Below are 18,396 nucleotides of genomic sequence, written 5' to 3'. Positions count from 1 at the left end.
TAAATGAAATAGAGAATAGAAAAACAGAGAAAATCAACAAAACCAAAAGTAGGTTCTTTGAAATGTTCAACTACATTGGCTAGTCTTCAGCCAACTTTTTTCTACAAGAAAAGAGTAGAAAGCTTCAAATAACTAAAATCAGGAACAAAATAGAAAATATTACTACTAACCTGACAGAAATAAATTTTCTAGGACTTCTACATTTTTTAAAGGGTGAATATGAAAGAATTGGAGGGAAACTATTTGGTGATTTTCAAAAATGATTATACAGAAAGAAATGTGCAAATTTCACCCCTGCCTCTTGTGAAAGAAAGGGAAATCCTCTCTGATAAGTATTCTCTATGGACTGGATAATGCCCTTGAAAATAGTAATAACAATAATAGTTCTAAGAGGAAAGAGACAAGAAATTAAGTGGGTATCCTTCACTGGAATTTTTAATACATAGTGAAGAAGCTGGATTCCCCTTCAGGCTAACACAACGGGCATCTTTTAGACCTAACTTCTACTGCCATCTTGTGGCAATTTTAAAAATCCAAATCTATTTTACTCAAGTTATCCCATCTCTCTCTTTATTTACTTATTTTGAGAGAGAGACAGATCACAAGCAGGGGAGGCGCAGAGAGAGAGGAAGAGAGAGAATCCTGAGCAGGCTCTGAGCTGTCAGCACAAAGCTGTGAGATTGTGACCTTAACTGACTGAGACACCTGGGTGTCTCTTGACCAGAGACTATCTCCCCTATCTCTTGACCAGAGGCTTTCAATGACTTTCCACTGCTCAAAAAAAGTTTCTCCTTATCAGTTTGAGAACAGAAATATCATTCTTTGAAAATCAGTAATATATCTCTGGATACCTGGAATCAGTCAGTGTCTGGAAAAAAATTAATTGCCTTATATTATGCACACAAAATGCATAATGGCATTATACATGCAGAGTAAACCAGAAATCTTCTGGTATCTGTACTGAATATATGTTGGTTTCTGATCCTTTCCCAGCCCCCCTCTCACCAATATATGAGTCTCTGGGAGTACTTTTTCCTTGTAGGCCTCTGACTCCCTGATGGACAAACAATAAACATCAATTAATAAATACGTCCCCATTCTCTGGCTTCCATATTCTTTGCTATTTCTCTATATCTGCACATTGAAGCATATATTGTTCTCCTAGAATGGGCATGGTAGTCCAAGGAGGATCCACACTTTATTACTTCCAAAATGAACTATTACTATTAACTCAGTCTTTAAACATTTCCACTACTTTCACCCCACTTATTCTCGTGTTAGCTTCTAACATCAGGGCTGCATTGCCAAAAGAAAAGAAAGTCAGGCATGGCATCAGATAATTTATACCAAAACCAATATAAGGTTAATATTTTTGCCAGAAATCTTTGCTTTCATGTAGCATTAGAAATCTCATTCTGGGAAAAGAAAGTAAAGTATCACTTACTTGTCCCAAGCTAGTAAATCCAGACATTCTGTAAGGGACAGACTCCACCGAGGAGGACCGACTGTATAAGGTGAGACAGAAAGAAAACAAACAAACCTGGTGTTAAACTCTACATAGACCTAAAGTCTCTTTAGTCCCTATCTCTGCCATATCTAGGTATTTCTTTCATATTCCAACTCTTGCCAACAGTTTTAATATGGCTGTGTAGGCTGTCTACTCACCTGACCACTTGGCTGCTGTGCTGAGAACTGGGTCGTGGAGTAACTGAAAGAGAATAAAGTGAAGTATGAAAAGTAGCCATCAATGGTGTGCCCGCTGCCTTGCCTACCCAATCTGTCACAAGTGGGTATCTGGTTATATGATCTTTTCATACCATACACAAGATTAGAAAAATCACATTACAGTCTCTGAGAGGGAACTATCTTCCATATGGGAAAAGGATATTTATTCACCTTACACAGGTATTTGGGCAAAAAATGTTCACTACCTGACTGTGATGGAGAAGTAATGCCTACTGGTCGAGGTGTGGCTGACCTGAAAGGAAAAAAAAAAAAGCAGCAGCAGAAGTTAAGTACCCCCTAAGAGGATCAATCAGATCATTGTTTATAGAAGTAACAGCTTACTCTCTGAGCACACAAATTGCTTACTATCATGTATTACAGGTATCACCGCAAAATATGGAGGCAAAGTTTCCATATGAGACTCCTTGGCTCTCTAATTTCCTAAGTGAAACCTTCTCTACTGCCTGTAATAGGAGAAATTTTGAAGTTCTCCTTTCTTCTTTCCCTCAAGGCCTACAAAGTACTCTCAGTTTTACATGTATCTATCCACCTGTTCATCCATGCATAAATCCATCATTCCCTCACTCCTTCCATCCCCTCATCCATCTCTTCAACAAGCATTTATTTAGTGCTTATACATCCTAGATCCTGAGATTACAAATGTAACTAGAATAGGTTCCTATATTTGAGAGGCTGGAGAGATAAAAAGATAAATAAAAGCAATGTTTAAGTATTATAATTGGTGTATCAGAAGTACAGAAGCATGAAAGAACACTAGACTGTCACTTCTGTGGGTGCAGGAACCATGTCTCTTAACACACCAAAACAGGGCTGAGATTTAAAAAAAACCATTTAATAGTTGGTAGGGTACGGACATTACCAATGAGACTAACTGGTGATGTACACACAGCATCTAATATGGCACCTGATAAACAATAGGCAATTAATATTTATTGAATAAATGATTAATAAAATATTGAACTCTGCCTAGTGAAGTCTTGACACAGGAAGTGACATATGAGTTGAATTTTGAAGGATGAGTAGGATTTCATAAGAGTGAACATTACATTCAAGACTTTACTTGAGCACTTTTCTGTGAGTAACTGGAGAAGTGAAAGATAACTTCATCAACCATTTCCTCCACCTTACAGCCCACACAGGTGTGTTGCAGCCTAGAGTTAAGAAAGAACAGCAATTTTCAAACAGGGCTAGTATGGGACCTGATAAAACTGACCTGCTTCCTTGGTACCAATTTGGAGATTCCTGTAAGTGAAAAAAATGGGAGTGAAGGAAGCTGCAGTTCAAAGATCCTAACGAATGAATGTTACTTGCTAGATAACTAAGCTGCAATGTCCTCTAGCTGTTGTTGCTAAGATTCCCAGCAGGAGAAAAAACAGCAGCAATGCTTCCCTAGGAAATTATTAGCTTTGGCAGGATAAACATTTAGTTACTCTTCATAAAAACACATGGGGGGGGGGCGCCTGGGTGGCGCAGTCGGTTAAGCGTCCGACTTCAGCCAGGTCATGATCTCGCGGTCTGTGAGTTCGAGCCCCGCATCAGGCTCTGGGCTGATGGCTCAGAGCCTGGGGCCTGTTTCCGATTCTGTGTCTCCCTCTCTCTCTGCCCCTCCCCCGTTCATGCTCTGTCTCTCTCTGTCCCAAAAATAAATAAACGTTGAAAAAAAAAAAAAACACATTGGGAATCCTGAAGACTGATTTACCTGGGAAAATATGGAGAGTCTATGGGGGAGGGAAGGGAAAATGGCAGGATAAATGTGCTAGAATAGTTTCAGGAGTAGGATCAATAGGAAAATTATATAAATACAGAGAACATTCTTAGGAAGAAAGAAACGTCTAGGAAATAGAGGTGGATTGGAGGAAGAGGAAAGGTCCTGAGGTGTCTTGGGATTCTTTTTTTTTTAATTTTTTTTTAACATTTATTTATTTTTGAGACAGAGAGAGACAGAGCATGAACAGGGGAGGAGCAGAGAGAGAGGGAGACACAGAATCTGAAACAGGCTCCAGGCTCTGAGCTGTCAGCACAGAGCCCGACGCGGGGCTTGAACTCACGGACAGTGAGATCATGACCTGAGCCGAAGTCGGACGCTTAACCGACCAAGCCACCCAGGCACCCCAAGGTGCCTTGGGATTCTTAAAGAGAAATTTTAAGTTATAATAGATGTCTCTTCTATAAGAGAGTTTCCCAAATGGTATGTCCTGACTCACTGATGTTCGAGAATGGGTTACCAGTGTTACATGTTGATCCTTTCAGTCCAAGGTGTTCTGGGGCCTCGACCATTTACCAGAGTGTACTTGTACAAATATTATCAGTTATTTACGCCAGGATGTGAAAAAGGTTAGGAAACACTATTCTACACGTCAATTGGATATACGGGAAAAGTAGGAGAGAAAATAATAGTAAGGAAAATCTGTTTCATTCACCTTTAGGATGGCAAGAAATTTCTTCAGTTCTCCATTCTCCTTCTTTAAGACTGACAGCTCTCTAGGCAAAAGATGGAAATAATCATCTCCAGCAGGTCAATGGGATAAAAAAACCCTGATTTTTATTGTTAATATCTAGTTAATACAGAGAGATGCCTGCCACTGTACAAGATATTTCTATCAGAGATCTAGGGATTCAGGAGATAGGAGCTGAATTTGACGGCTAGAAGAATCAGGTGGACAAAATAAGCAGTCACTTGGTATGATTTCAGAGGAGTTTACACACAGTTCCATTTCCCTTCCACACATACCCCTGGCCTGCTGCTGTCTGAAAACTTCCATCAAGGATTCCATCTTTTAGCTTAAGATTTCCAAATATGCCCTCCTGGAGGTAACATCTGAAATGTTGTCTCTCGTCTTTATATTGAAAAGCTATGCCTCATCTCCCCAAAGAAGCAATTTTTGACAAGGAAGTACAAGAGGAAAACTATAAGGTGAGCAAGGCCCCTTGAGGGAAGAAAGAGAAAAACAAAATGGAGATTGAGGGGACCAAAAATTTGGTACCTGATTTACCCAAGACAAACACAAACACACATAGAGCAATTTCGAGGCTTTGCAACCATAAGGAAATAAGGGCTACAGCTTCTCTAAAAGAAAAAATGCTCTCTGGTGATTTGATTTGTCACTTACTTTTCCTGGCTGGTCACCGTCTGCTGTGTCTCCTGCATGGCTGCTTCTAACTTTGTAATTCTATGCTTATAAAAGGCGATGAGGAGATCTGTTTGTTTCTTCTGGAAACTCCACACCTACTAGGGAAAAACAGGTCTTTGACACACACCCCCATAACTCCTTTCTCCTTACTTCTGGCAACAAAGAGAAATCTACCAATTCATCCTTTAATGATCATTTTCTTCTGGAGCATCTAGCCTAATTCATGTCTCCCCCAAAGTAGACGATTTGGCACTAGGGAAAGCCAAAGCTTCTCATTTCCAGGAAAATGGCTTCTTAACATCTTAAAAAAAATTTTTTTTAGTGTTTATTTATTTTTGAGAGAGACAGAGCATGAGTGGGGGAGGGGCAGAGAAAGAGAGAGAGAGAGAGAGAGGGAGGGAGAGAGAGAGGGAGAGAGAGAGAGAGACAGAATCTGAAGCAGGCTCCTGGCTCTGAACTGTCAGCATAGAGCCTGATGCAGGCTGGAACCCAAGAACCATGAGATCACGACCTGAGCCAAGTTGGACGCTTAACTGACTGAGCCACCCAGGTGCCCCACTTCTTAAAATCTTTATGAGAATATTCTGGCATGGTAGAATGGCCCTTTAAAAATATAATCTTTCATCTTGCACAAGAAGAGTGATACTCAAAAAACTTTTTCAGGCTTAGAGTTGGTTCTGATCTAACTTGTCTACTATTAGTTTGGCCTCAGCTTCCACATTCCTAGCTATTACGGAGCACTGGTAACCAATTTACTTTCCCTGAGACACCCACAGGGGCACTTGCAGCCTGTTTATGCTGCTACAGTAAAGGGCAAAGAAGCACAGGAGGAGATTATCTATTCCTGAATTTTATTTCTGGGCATGGGCAAATAATTTTATCTTTTGTTTTGCTTTACCATTTGATATACTGATGTGCCTATCAGAGGATTACTGACTCAGAGCAAAAGTTAATATTTAGAAAGTGTTTTAGCTTTGTCAGGCTCTACTTCTGAACACACAGCAGTGTTTATGTCTCATCTGCTTCCTCCCTATTCAGACTATAAACCTTTTCTCTAAGGTCCTTCCCTAAATCTTGGTATTTTTGGCATAAACTTTTTGTTTTCACCTAATTTGTGAGTTGCTTTTACCACCCTACTACAGAATTGAACTTAAAAGTTTATAGGGGTGCCTGGGTGACTCAGTCAGTTGGGCATCCGACTCTTGATTTTGGCTCAGGTCATGATCTCACGGTTCTGGAGTTTGAACCCCGAACTGGGCTCTGTGCTGACAGTGCAGAGCCTGCTTAGGATTCTCTCCCTCTCCCTCTCTCTCTGTTCCTCCTCTGCTTGTGCTCATTCTCTCCCTCAAAATAAATAAATAAACTTAAAAAAAAGTTTATATAGCTTCTACCCTCTTTCCTTTCTACTCACAACCAAACTGAACTAATTCTAGTTAGGTAAGATTTCATTATAGTCTTCTTTAGTTGTTTTTTTTTAAGTGGTTGTTTTCACGAAAATAAAACATGTTAGCTTTTTAAAATTTGAGCAGTGCAGATGTAGGAAAAGGCGCTCAGAATCCCAGGAGTTACCTAAAGTGGAGAGAGGTTGGGGAGCAATAGATGTTAAGATAAGTGTAATGTTTAGCCGAGAGACAGTATCCCAAACATCTTAATCATTCTTGGGATTAGTTTGCAGTGAAATTAAGTTAGGATCAACCTTGGGCCAAGAAAACCCAAATCCTGCCCTAGACCAGTTATTCTTCCCCTAGAGATCATCAAAGGTCCCATTTGTCTCATAAAAAGTTAATCATTTTAACTTACTGAGCTAAGTCCTCAAAAAGGATAAGAAAAAGATAAGGAGCAATTGGCAATCTCCTCTCGAACTAGATAGAACACATGACAGATGGCTGCTTAAAAGGAAATAAAACTTAAGAGAAAAAGAATTTCCCTTTTAAGTTCCTCCCTTTCCCATCTAAATAAACTGATTTAAACTACTCCCCTCCTAATAATCACCCATGAGTACATGTTACTGCCTCGTCTTTCTAGATTCTTCAGGAGGAAGAATTTATCCAACCTTAATTTTTATTTTAATTCAAATCAATAGCAAATTTGTCTAATTTCCAAATTTCCCCCACACTTCCAACTCCACCACCACATGTTTTTTTCTGAGCTAAAAGAACTTTGGTCTGTTTTTTCTTTTATTTATTTATTTAAAAAAATTTTTTTTGAGAGAGAGAGAGAGAAAGAGACCATGCACACACATGAGCAGGGGGAGAGAGGCAGAGAGAGGGAGAGAGAGAGAATCCTAAGCAGGCTCCATACTCAGTGAAGTGAGCCTTATACCCCATAACCCTTGGGATCATGACCTGAGCCGAAATCAAGAGTTGAATGCTCAATCGACTGACCTACCCAAGCTTCTCTGTTTTTTCTTTTGACTGAGAACTTCTTTTGCCTTCCCAGACTTGCCCACCTCCCCCACTCTGTGCACAGGAAATAGATCCCCCTCTGCAACTCCAGGAGTCTAGAATAGACTACTGAAGGGCCTTTTGCCTAGGCCTGAGCAGGACTACTTACCCAAAAACTCAAACCCAAATCCTAGATTTGACCATTCCAAGAAGAGGAAAGACAAATCCAGAAAACAATCACTAGCAAGAAGTGTTATAGGAGAGGAACACACGCTTTTGCCTGATGTTAGAATACAAATGTTTAGCCTATTTCGAATACATCCATCAAAATAGACTCTAAAACCTAACTCAGGAATGAATTTCAGTATTTAAGAAATCTTGATCATTAGCAAACTCATTATTCTGTCTCATTCAAATTCTTCAGCCTCATTAAAAAAAAGAGTTTCACTTCTTTTTTTTCCTGAAGAAGGACAAATTTTGGTGACTTCTTTTCTAAATTGGGATTATTTCGTTAATATAACATAGAGCAGATAGTAATAAAGGTAGTTCTGTTGATAACATAAATGCTGTCTAGATGATGCCAAGTATTAAATACTGTTTATTTTATTGGAACAATGTATGAAACTACCTATTTCTAGACCCAGATTCCTTTCCTGTATCTCCATACTAGGACCAGGTAAGGGTATCCTGGTCTTCAGGCCCTGGATTCTCACTCTTTTTAGAATTGGTAACATGGAACACAATTTTTACTTGATTTGTTGAAGACAGTATTCTAAAACTTCAGTTCTGAAATAGGTCCAGTTAATGACAAGGGCCTGGAGAAAGCAAGGGAGAAACCACTAAAAGATACCAGAAGAGGAATCACAATGGAAGGAAAGGGGAAGCTCAGTAGTTTATTATGATAGGACACAAGATATTTTGGTCCAATGTGGGGTATGCATTTTGCTGCCTAATGATTTTTTAAAAAAGATATTTGTTTGTTTATAAAAATTGATATACACCGTGGAAATGAATATTAGCTTGACCAACTTTTTTGTACTTAGAATTGATTTCCTAAGTCTTATTTTTAAATGTCAGAGTTTTTAGTTGAAGATTTATATTCCCATACAATTTTAATGTTTTGAATATTTGTAAAGATGTTGCTAAGTTTTAGAAATTTACCTCAAAGGTATTGGTAAACTCATTTGACTCTCATAACCTATTGACTCATAACCTATTGTCATAACCTATTGTCATAAACCTTTGACTCTCATAACCTATTGGTTTGTCTTATCTATCTTTTATGAAACTGACTCCCTCATTCCATTGTATCTAAAGGTCTTAGTAAGTTTTTTAAGTTTATTTATTTTGAGAGAAAGAAAGAGAGAGAGAGAGAAAATGAGTGGAGGAGGGGCAGAAAGAGAAGGTGAAAGAGATCCAAAATGGCTCTGTGCTGACAGCAGACAGCTTGATGAGGGGCTCAAACCCAGGAATTGCGAGATCATGACCTGAGCCAAAGTCGGATGCTTAACCAACTGAGCCACCCAGGTTCCCCTAAAAGTCTTAGTATTTTAAATTATATCTCAAGGTAATCATACTGTTGAGAAAAGGAAGTTTCTTTTTATAGACATATTCCACCTAAAAAAAATGAGATAGAAATGACAGAATTAAATATTAGCATTTTGCAGTTCCTTAAAAAATTTTTTTTCAATGTTTATTTATTTTTGAGAGAGAAAGACAGAGAGACAGAGTGGGAGCAGCAGAGTACAGAGAGAGAGAGGGACACAGAATCCAAAGCAGGGTTCAGGCCCTGATCCCTCTCAGCACAGAGCCCAATGCAGGGCTCGAACTCATAGACCGCAAGATCTTGACCTGAGCCAAAGTCGGACACCCAACTGACTGAGCCATCCAGAGACCCCAGCATTTTGCAACTCCTAATTACTTAATGGATCAATGTAAAGTTCATCATTGGCTACCATCACATAAAACAAGAGACAGAAGACTCTTATGTACCTCTTGGTGGAACACAACACTGCTGTAAAGTAGTCTTGCCTCCCACTCACCCCCAATCAAATGATTCTGATTAAGGAAATACAGAGCACAAACAAGCATTATTAAATGATTCCATGGGGATACAATGAACAAAATCCACACTGGAGAAAACTCTGTAAGACAAAAGAACATTTTCTTCAGTACTAATAAAAAAAGAAACGAAAGGAAACTTATAGTTAAATAGAAACTTGAGACATTAACAACCAACTGAACTATATAGACCTTATAGAAACCCAATTCAAACAAAGTTTTAAAATAATTATAACAGCTGCAGAATTGGATAAGATTAAGGAATTATTATTTAAAATTTTTTTTTAATGTTTATTTATTTTTGAGAGAGAGAAAGCGACAGAGCACAAGCTGGGGAGGGGCAGAGGGAGAGGGAGACATAGAATCTGAACCAGGCTCCAGGCTCTGAGCTGTCAGCACAGTACCTGATGCGGGGCTCGAATCCATGAACCGCAAGATCATGACCTGAGCTGAAGTTGGATGCTTACCCAACTAAGCCACCCAGGTGCCTCTGAACAGAACTTTAAAGAAGATATACAAATGGCCAGTGAGCACAGGAAAAGATGCTCAACATCATTTGTCAAGAGAGGAATCCCAAATCAAAACCACAATGAGATACTACTTCACTCCACTAGGATAGTTATAATCAAAGACAGTTAAGAGTTTATAAGAGTTAGTGAAGATATGGAGAAATCAAAACTCTCAAACACTGAAGATTAGAATGTAAAATAGTGTCAGTACTGGAGAAAACAGTCTGACATTTCCTCGAAAAGTTAAACATAGTTACCATTTGACTCAGTAATTCAACTTCTACATATACATCCAAGAGAAATGAAAATATATGCTCCCACAGAAACTTACACACAAATGTTAATAGCAGAATTACTCATAATAGCCAAAAAGTAGAAACAACCCAAATATCTCTCAACTGATGAATGGATACATGAAACATATACCCATTTATATAATGGAATATTATTTGGTTATAAAAAGAGTGAAGTGCTACTGAAGTCTTAATACATGTTACAACGTGGATGATCCTAGAAACGTCATATTTAGTGAAGGAAGTCAGTCACAACAGATCACACATTAATTCCATATTTATGAAATGTCCAGAATAGGCAAACCTATAGGGATAGAAAGTAAATTAGTGATTGCCTAGGGCTGGGGAGGGTGGAGAGGATTTGGGAAGTGCCTGCTAATAGATATAGGGTTTCTTCTAGGAGTAATAAAAATACTCTAAAATTAGGTAGTAGTGATTGCATAATTATGTGAATATACTAAAAACACTAAAATGAAAACTTCAAAGGGGCAAATTTGGTACATAAGGTACATGTCTATAAAGTTGGTATTTAAAAAGTAGACATGTATTTTATACTTTGAAAATAATTTAAAAATCCAAACTTCTTTTTACTTATATGATCTTTAATTATTTTCCTGCAGGTTTGTGACCTTCCATAATCTACTATGAGTTCTCCACATTATTCTGTTTTAATTTTTTAAGTTTATTTATTTATTTTGAGAGAGAGAGAGCACAAGTAGGAGAGGAATAGAGAGAGAGAGAGAGAGAGAGAGAGAGAGAGAGAGAATCCCAAGGAGGCTCCACATTGTCAGTGCAGAGCCCAGTGTGGGGTTTGAACCATGAGATCATGACCTGAGCTGAAATCAAGAGTTGGATGCTTAACCAACTGGGCCACCCAGGTGCCCCTCCACATTATTCTTTAAACTAATACAGTACTTTACAACTTTAAGAATATTTTCATAACATTATTTCACTTGATATTTATAAGAACTAAGATGAGTATTATTATTTCACATTACATGTGAAGGAATATGAATGGTTCAAAGAAATGGTTGCAAGCTAGCAGGCAGATTTGATCTCAATATTTCTACTTCAATAGTTTTCCCAGTGTTACCCCTTTACCATACTTCATATACTATATTAAAGGAAAACCTCAATAGGAAAGATTATTCTATTGATTCTTTCAAAAAATACTTACTGAATCCTACTGTGTTCCTGGTACTATGTAAGGAGGTTATATAGAAGATGAATAAGATTAATACTGCCTCTATCCTCATAGGACAACATGAGCAAACAAAAAATTATAATACGATATGGCAATATGGTATTATATTGTAGGTACTGTGTGTACTTATCCCTATATATGTTGGAGGATATAATGTTCTAGACAGATGAAACAGCATGTACAAAGGTCCAGAAACAAGAGAGAAAATATTTATATAAAGAGTTAAAATAGATTCAATATGTCTGTATATAGTGGGATAGGGGGAGAGGAAAAGAGGTGAGACTAAAGGGATAAGCAGGGACCAAAGCAGACCTGGCCCTATGGACCATGTTGAACACTGGACTTTATTCTCAAAGCAATGGTTGTATTGAATAGTTTTAAATAGGAAAATGAACTAATCATACCTATATTTTGAATGGTTTCTTGGCCTCAATATGGAGCATTGATAGGAAAAGGAGTGACTGGACATCAAAAGAACAGTTAGGAAGCTACTATAGTAATTTAGGAAAGAAACAATGATAGATTAAACTAGAAGGCTGGAGATAGAGAGTATTCAAGTCTTTTAGAGAGACAGAACTGACATGATTTAATAATGGATTGGATATGCAAAGAGAAAAAGGAATCAAGAATGACTCCTAGATTTTTGGTTTGATTGTTATGTGGATAATGGTTATCATTTACCCTTATAGAAACAGAAAGAGTAAGTAGCCTATTTTCCTGTGTGTATTGGAGGGTGAGCAGGGTGGAGGGTGTTAAGAATACTGAGCTCAGTTTGGGACATATGGAAGATTAGTGAAGATATCAAGGCAGCAAATGGATATATGTCTGAAGCGGGGCGGGCGGGGGTGGGGGGACACTGATTATTTCTTTCTTTTTGGAACATTTCCCTTTCTTAGTTTCCTGTGATATCACACTCTCCTTGCTTTCACTCATTCATTGCTTCTCTTTGTTAACTCCACCTAATCACTAGATTTTGAAGGGGATCCTTCTCTGGGCGATCTCATCAAGTCCCAAGGCTTTAAAAACTATCTCTATCCTAATGAGCTCCATACTTATATCTCTATCCTTGACCTATGTCCTGAGCTTCAGAATGATAAATTTATCTGCCTTTGTGATTTATCCTACAGGAGTTCTAACAAGCATCTATAACCTAATATCCAAAATGGTATTTTCCCTCAAATGGTCTTCTCAGCCTTGGTAAAGAGAACAATCATCCCACTCAGCTGTTCAAGACAAAAACCCAGACATCTTCTTTGATTCCTCTCTTTTTCTCATCTTCCACATCCAAATCAACAACGGTTCTTCCTAGAAAATATCTCAGATTTGACTACACTTCTCCATTTCTATTGCTACCATTTTAGCTCAAGAAGTCTTGCTTAGATTTCTCCTATAGCCTCTTAAGTAGTCTCTTTGCTTCTACTCTTAACTTCTCTATGATCCATTCTCCACTCAGCAGCCAGATTCTCTTTTAAAATTACATTATCAGATGGGGTGCCTGGGTGGCTCAGTCAATTAAGTGTCTGACTTCAGCTCAGGTCATGATCTCACAGGTTCATGAGTTCAAGCCCCACGTCAGGCTCTGTGCTGACAGCTTAAAGCCTGGAGCCTGCTTTGGATTCTGTGTCTCCCTCTCTTTCTTCCCCTCTCTCTCTCAAAAATAAATATCTATTTAAAAAATAAAATAAAATAAAAATAAATAAAAATAAAATAAAATTTATATCAGATAACACCATTTCTGTGCTTAAAACCCTTACCATGACCTACAAGTTCCTATATGTTCAAGCCTCTTTCTCTGACCTTGACTTGAATCATTCCCCCCAACCCCCCCCCCCCACCAGCCTTAAGGTGCATTCATTCATTTATTTTTATTTTTTAATGTTTATTTATTTTTGACAGAGAGAGAGAGAGAGAGAGAGAGAGACAGAGCATGAGCAGGGGAGGGGCAGAGAGAGAGGGAGACACAGAATCCGTAGCAGGCTCCAGGCTCTGAACTGTCAGCCCAGAGCCCAACGCGGGGCTCAAACTCACAGACCACGAGATCATGACCTGAGCGGAAGTCGGACGCACCCCAAGGTGCATTCATTCATTTAACAAACATTTCTTATTTACTTAATTTGTACCAGGTACCTCATTAGCCATTAGGCAATACGAAGCTGATACCTGTCTTTCAAAGGTTTTGGTTTAGTGAGAGAAACAAAGAACAAATAAAACACTTTCACAGAGTTAAGAGCAGGTGGGATAGGATTACAAAAGTCTGCGCAAAAATTTGCCTACAGGAATCAGGGAAGGCTTTACCAAAGAAGGAACAATTAGTGGTATGCATTTGAAAGATGGCTAGTTATGGATAAGGGTGTAGTCTATGACCTAGGATTAGAAGAAAGCTCACAGGCTAGGGCAGTGTGATTAACTATTGGTCATGGAGTAGGACAGCAGAAAAAAGCCCTTGGCAGGTCACTCGAGAGATCTGGGATGATTAAAACACAAGTGGATATTTAGATCAATGTGCCATTCATTCATATAATAATTTTTTGAGTGTCCACTACATATTAACATTTATCCAAAGAGCTGGTTATATAACAATAAAAAAACCTATTAAATATCTGAATTTATGGGCCCTACATTTCAGTGCAGGATTCAGACATTAAACAAGTATATAATGTTAGAGGTAAGAGCTACAATGAAAAATAAAGCAGGGTAAGAAGTAGACAGTGCTGGGGCTACCATTTGAGATATGAGAGTCAGTAAAAGTCTGACTGAGGAAGAAAAATTTGAGCAGAGGCCTGAATGAAACAATCTAGATATTACTTGGATCAGTTGTTCAACTTCACAGACAGGAAAACACATTTTCAGACATTGCTGACTTTACCAAACTGTCCCTTCACTAAAGTGATGATTAATTCACCCTTTCCATTTATTTTATCTTGATTTTTTGACCATGTGTAAATTGGTCCCTTGATTAGGCAGGTTAGAATTTAGACTACATATAATTTCTCTACTGATCATTAACTAATCCTGGGTTTAGTTATTAACCAAAGGTCTGCTCCTTCTCTGGTTCATGTGACCTTGTTTTCATTTCTCCCCGAGTCTCAGCTAGATTTTATCTCCCCATAATGTTAAATAGTATCTCAAATATGATGGCTCACCCAAGCAGCTAAAAGCAGAATGTAGTGAAAGCCTAATTCCCCTTCTTCTATTACCAGGGTTAGGATTGAGTGCTGAGACAGCAAAGAAAAATTAAATCCACTATCTTCAGCCAGAATATGAGAAAGGATCATGTTTATGTTTAGGAAAGGAATACACTCACAGGAGTGGAGAAGAAAAACAGTGATAAAATCTCAAGAAACATGCCAAGATAGAAATCCCATTAGGCTATGAAATAATCTCAGTGGAGAACTGGAGAGTGGGGGGCGCCTGGGTAGTTCAGTTGGTTAAGCATCTGACTACGGCTCAGATGATGCTCTCACGGTTCATGAGTTCGAGCCCTGCACTGGGCTCTGTGCTGAGAGCTCAGAACCGGGAGCCTGCTTTGGATTCTGTGTCTCCCTCTCTCTCTGCCCCACCCCTGTTTGCACTCTGTCCCTCTGTGTCTGTCAAAAATGAATAAACGTTAAAAAAAAAAAAAGAAAAAAAGAATTTGCCTGGAGAATCTGGTTTTCTTCACTTTTGTTTCTCATACCTGAGAGATGTGACTAAAATACTGCAAAGCTGTCTCCACAGGGCTTTTGAAGTATATCTTCTCCTGAGGTTTCAGCTATAAAGACAGTAAGACAAATATTGAACATATCCACAACAGAATGAAATAAAATACCAGCAAATATGGCAAAGGATGTACCACGACTTCCTAAAGCACGAGTTATTATTTCACTATCCTAAATATGAGGATGCTCACCACTGCCCTAGGAGATGTAGACTATATGTTTTAATCCTCCTTACCTCGTGCTTCGATAGCAACAGCCACAAACAATTCTTCTGTTGTTTGCCCTTTTTAAAAAATATATAACAATTGCTATCTGCAAGTTTTTCTTTTCTTTTCTTTTCTTTTCTTTTCTTTTCTTTTCTTTTCTTCCTTCCTCTTTCTTTCTTTCTTTCTTTCTTTCTTTCTTTCTTTCTTAAAAATTTCAGTGCTTAGTCACTCATCAACTGTACTCTTTGTATACTTCCTATAGGCTAGGAATGGGATAAAATGGTTTGTGGTTGGAGAAGAAAAACTTACATTATCAGAAAGAGCCAGATGCTTGCAGGCAGTTCCACAAACAGCACATTTTTCTAAGGGGGGGAAGGGAAAAAAATGTTCAGTTTTTATGGTCAAGAGGTATGTTCTCCCTAAAATACATGGTAATAGCCAAGTAGGCTAGCAAGAAACAGGCTCTTACTAAACTTAGAGTATCTTTGTGCTACAAAAGGACACCTTGAGCTCTGTTCTCAAAATCAATATTTGCAAACTTGTATGTTTTTGACAAATAAGGCTTTCACACTGTACCTCTACCCATTTCCTCTTTATACATTCCCAATTTTCTTCTGCAGGTGAAGGGCAGTTCTAACCCCCCAGCAAGTAGTACTAGGAAGAACACAAGAGTACTAATGGTTTCGGGTGTAAGTTGCTCTTTTTCCCCCCACCTACCTGACAGTGGGCACACTGTAGATACTATAAGAAACCGAATTATTCCTGCCCTGTTCTCACTTTGCTAATTTGCTTGGAACTTGCTTTGAAGCTCTCCTGCTCTCATTCTCTAATTAATCGAATCTGAAAGAATAAAAATTAAAATTCTTAATCTTTAAGTTGAAATTTTAGTGGTGTTGGTTATTGTTAAGATAAATGCCATGTCAAGAGAAAATATCACATGGCATATGCTTTACCGAGACAAACCTCTTCAAGGTGAGCTGCTGTTACCATAAAATGGTTTTGTTACATTAGCAGATAACTTAAAAGGGTCATGAGATCCAACAAGAGAAAAACATCTTCAGAGGCTAGTAACCTCACTCTTCTTTCCTTGAGGACTAAAGGTTTTTCCCAGCCTTCCCTCCATATTATTGCCAGAGTGAGCTAGCAAGTAGGAATCATTCTTCTGTTTAAGAAAAACACGAAACAAAGAAATTTCCCCAGCTCTCCATCACCTGCAGGATAAAGTTCAAGCTCTTCAGTTTTGTATATAATACCCTCTCATCACCTGGCCATTGCCTACCTCTCCAGCCTCATCTCTTAACCACTTCTTTCTTTATTCTCTATGCTCTACCAATCCCCTGCAGTATGGTTTTATAGTGTGGTATGTATGCCCTTACACACGATGTTCTCTTAAACTAAAATGATCTTCCCTGCTTTATCTACTTGGCAACTCCAGTTTATTATTCAAAACTCTACTGAAGCAACAGCTCTTCTATGAAATCTTCCCTAATCAAGCATTTTGGCATTAAAAAAAAAAACCCTCAAATTCAGGTCTAATTTCTAGACTTAATCACTGCAGGAACTTGGTCAAATCACTTATCCTATCTGAACCAGTTCCTTATTTGTAAAATGGGTCTACTAATAATTACCTCTTGGAATTGTGGTAAGGATATATAAAATTTGTACATGTGGAAAATATTTTTTAAACTGCAAATGTATCACTATCACCACTATTATCATCTTCATCATCATCATCATTTCTAATCAAATTGATTTCACAGGCTAGGCTATTTCCCATTAGAATTACTCTTGTTATCAACCAAATTTTCCCCAATTCCTATTCATTACTGTTATTTTTTTTTTCTCTTTTCTCTAATTAGTCTGATAACCTTGGCTTTCCCTGCCACTTGTCAAAACACTGGCAAGTACCTTTTGGTGTTCAAGTAATAGATATTCCATTTGCTAAATCATTCTTTATCAATGGGTGCCTAAAATTTCCATAATCAAGAGTTTCCTACTGTATCTATACAACCTTTGGCCCAATATGTGATTTTTATCCCAAGTCACACAGAGAAATGGCTAATAATTATTACTAGGTTAAAAATATTTTTTGCCTGAATTTGAAAACAGTTAAGTCACTCACCCAGAGTCACACACTTTTTACAAAAAATATGGCCGCAGCTGGTGACAAAGAAATTGTCTCCATCTTTTCGAAAACACCAGTTACAGTGAAACCAATCCATTCTGGAACAGATAAAGAGAAAGATTAAAAATAACCTGGAGCATTATATAATTATAGCTGTTCCAAAATCTATGTAACAATGTTTGCTTAGCTTCTGTTATCTTTTGGAGATGTAGGTACTATTACTGTGGGTATTCCTGTTGGTTGTAAGGAAGTACATGTATCACTGAAGTGAAAAAAGCAGACTACAAACTCTGCTATACAGTTTTAAAAAAGAAAAAATATATATATTTAGAAAAAGTATATACATATATATTTAGAAAAGTAATGGGACAATGAGATTTTTTTTTTTGAATGGTGAGATCATGGGTATTTGTGTGTGTGTCGCCTTTACACTTTTTCCCCCCAAATTTCCTAGATTAATTCATGTACCAATTTGTAATCAGAAAAAAAATCTTAAAAAAAAAAAAAAGAACGGTCTGTCAGGGCACCTCTTGTGGCACAGTCAGTTAAGCCTCCGACTCTTGATCTTGGCTAAGGTCATGATCTTACAGTTTGTGAGTTTTAGCCCCACATCAGGCTCTGTGCTGATGGTGAGGAACCTGCCTGGGATTCTATCTCTTTCTGCCTCCCCACCCCCTGCTTGTACTCTCTCTCTCTCTCTCAAAATAAATTAAAAAAAAAAAGAAATATTTCTTTCCTAATAATTCCCTGTGACACAGTAAGATGGAACAAGGAGGAAGTACTAGACCAAATAATAGAAGATCTCATATGAGCCACTTGGGACATATTTTATATAAGGGAAACATGGTTTGTGAATGATAATGTTGTCTCAGCTTATACACTTTCCCTTCTACTCTACAGACACTCAGAATCATAGATCTGGGAGGGACTTCAAAAATCATTTCACATTTTATCCAATACCATAATTTTTCAAAAGATATACCTGATGTTCACTGAAATTTAATGACTTGTCCAAAGTTCCATCTTTAGTTAATGTCAA

General features: G+C 38.0%; 1 protein-coding gene across 1 annotated transcript in view; it reads right to left on the bottom strand.

Annotated features, from left to right (window-relative positions):
* Nucleotides 1-18,396, bottom strand: part of RNF212B (ring finger protein 212B) — a 37,176-nt gene that overhangs the window by 17,901 nt on the left and 879 nt on the right. The window contains exons 2-11 of the mRNA XM_047075467.1: nucleotides 17,355-17,455; nucleotides 15,542-15,594; nucleotides 15,005-15,079; nucleotides 4,857-4,972; nucleotides 4,167-4,227; nucleotides 2,960-2,988; nucleotides 1,932-1,978; nucleotides 1,666-1,708; nucleotides 1,445-1,505; nucleotides 1,006-1,054 (exon numbers count right to left, since the gene is read on the bottom strand). Coding sequence (XP_046931423.1) covers nucleotides 1,006-1,054; nucleotides 1,445-1,505; nucleotides 1,666-1,708; nucleotides 1,932-1,978; nucleotides 2,960-2,988; nucleotides 4,167-4,227; nucleotides 4,857-4,972; nucleotides 15,005-15,079; nucleotides 15,542-15,594; nucleotides 17,355-17,454 — 634 coding nt within the window. The 5' untranslated portion in view covers nucleotide 17,455. The remainder of the gene's footprint in view (nucleotides 1-1,005; nucleotides 1,055-1,444; nucleotides 1,506-1,665; nucleotides 1,709-1,931; nucleotides 1,979-2,959; nucleotides 2,989-4,166; nucleotides 4,228-4,856; nucleotides 4,973-15,004; nucleotides 15,080-15,541; nucleotides 15,595-17,354; nucleotides 17,456-18,396) is intronic.

The sequence above is a fragment of the Lynx rufus genome, unplaced genomic scaffold (genome assembly GCF_022079265.1).
Source record: "Lynx rufus isolate CCGP_SWC_20201006 ecotype Redwood Valley unplaced genomic scaffold, mLynRuf1.p SCAF_13, whole genome shotgun sequence".
NCBI classification, from domain to species: domain Eukaryota; kingdom Metazoa; phylum Chordata; class Mammalia; order Carnivora; family Felidae; genus Lynx; species Lynx rufus.
This window is presented reverse-complemented; position numbering and strand designations above follow the sequence as displayed.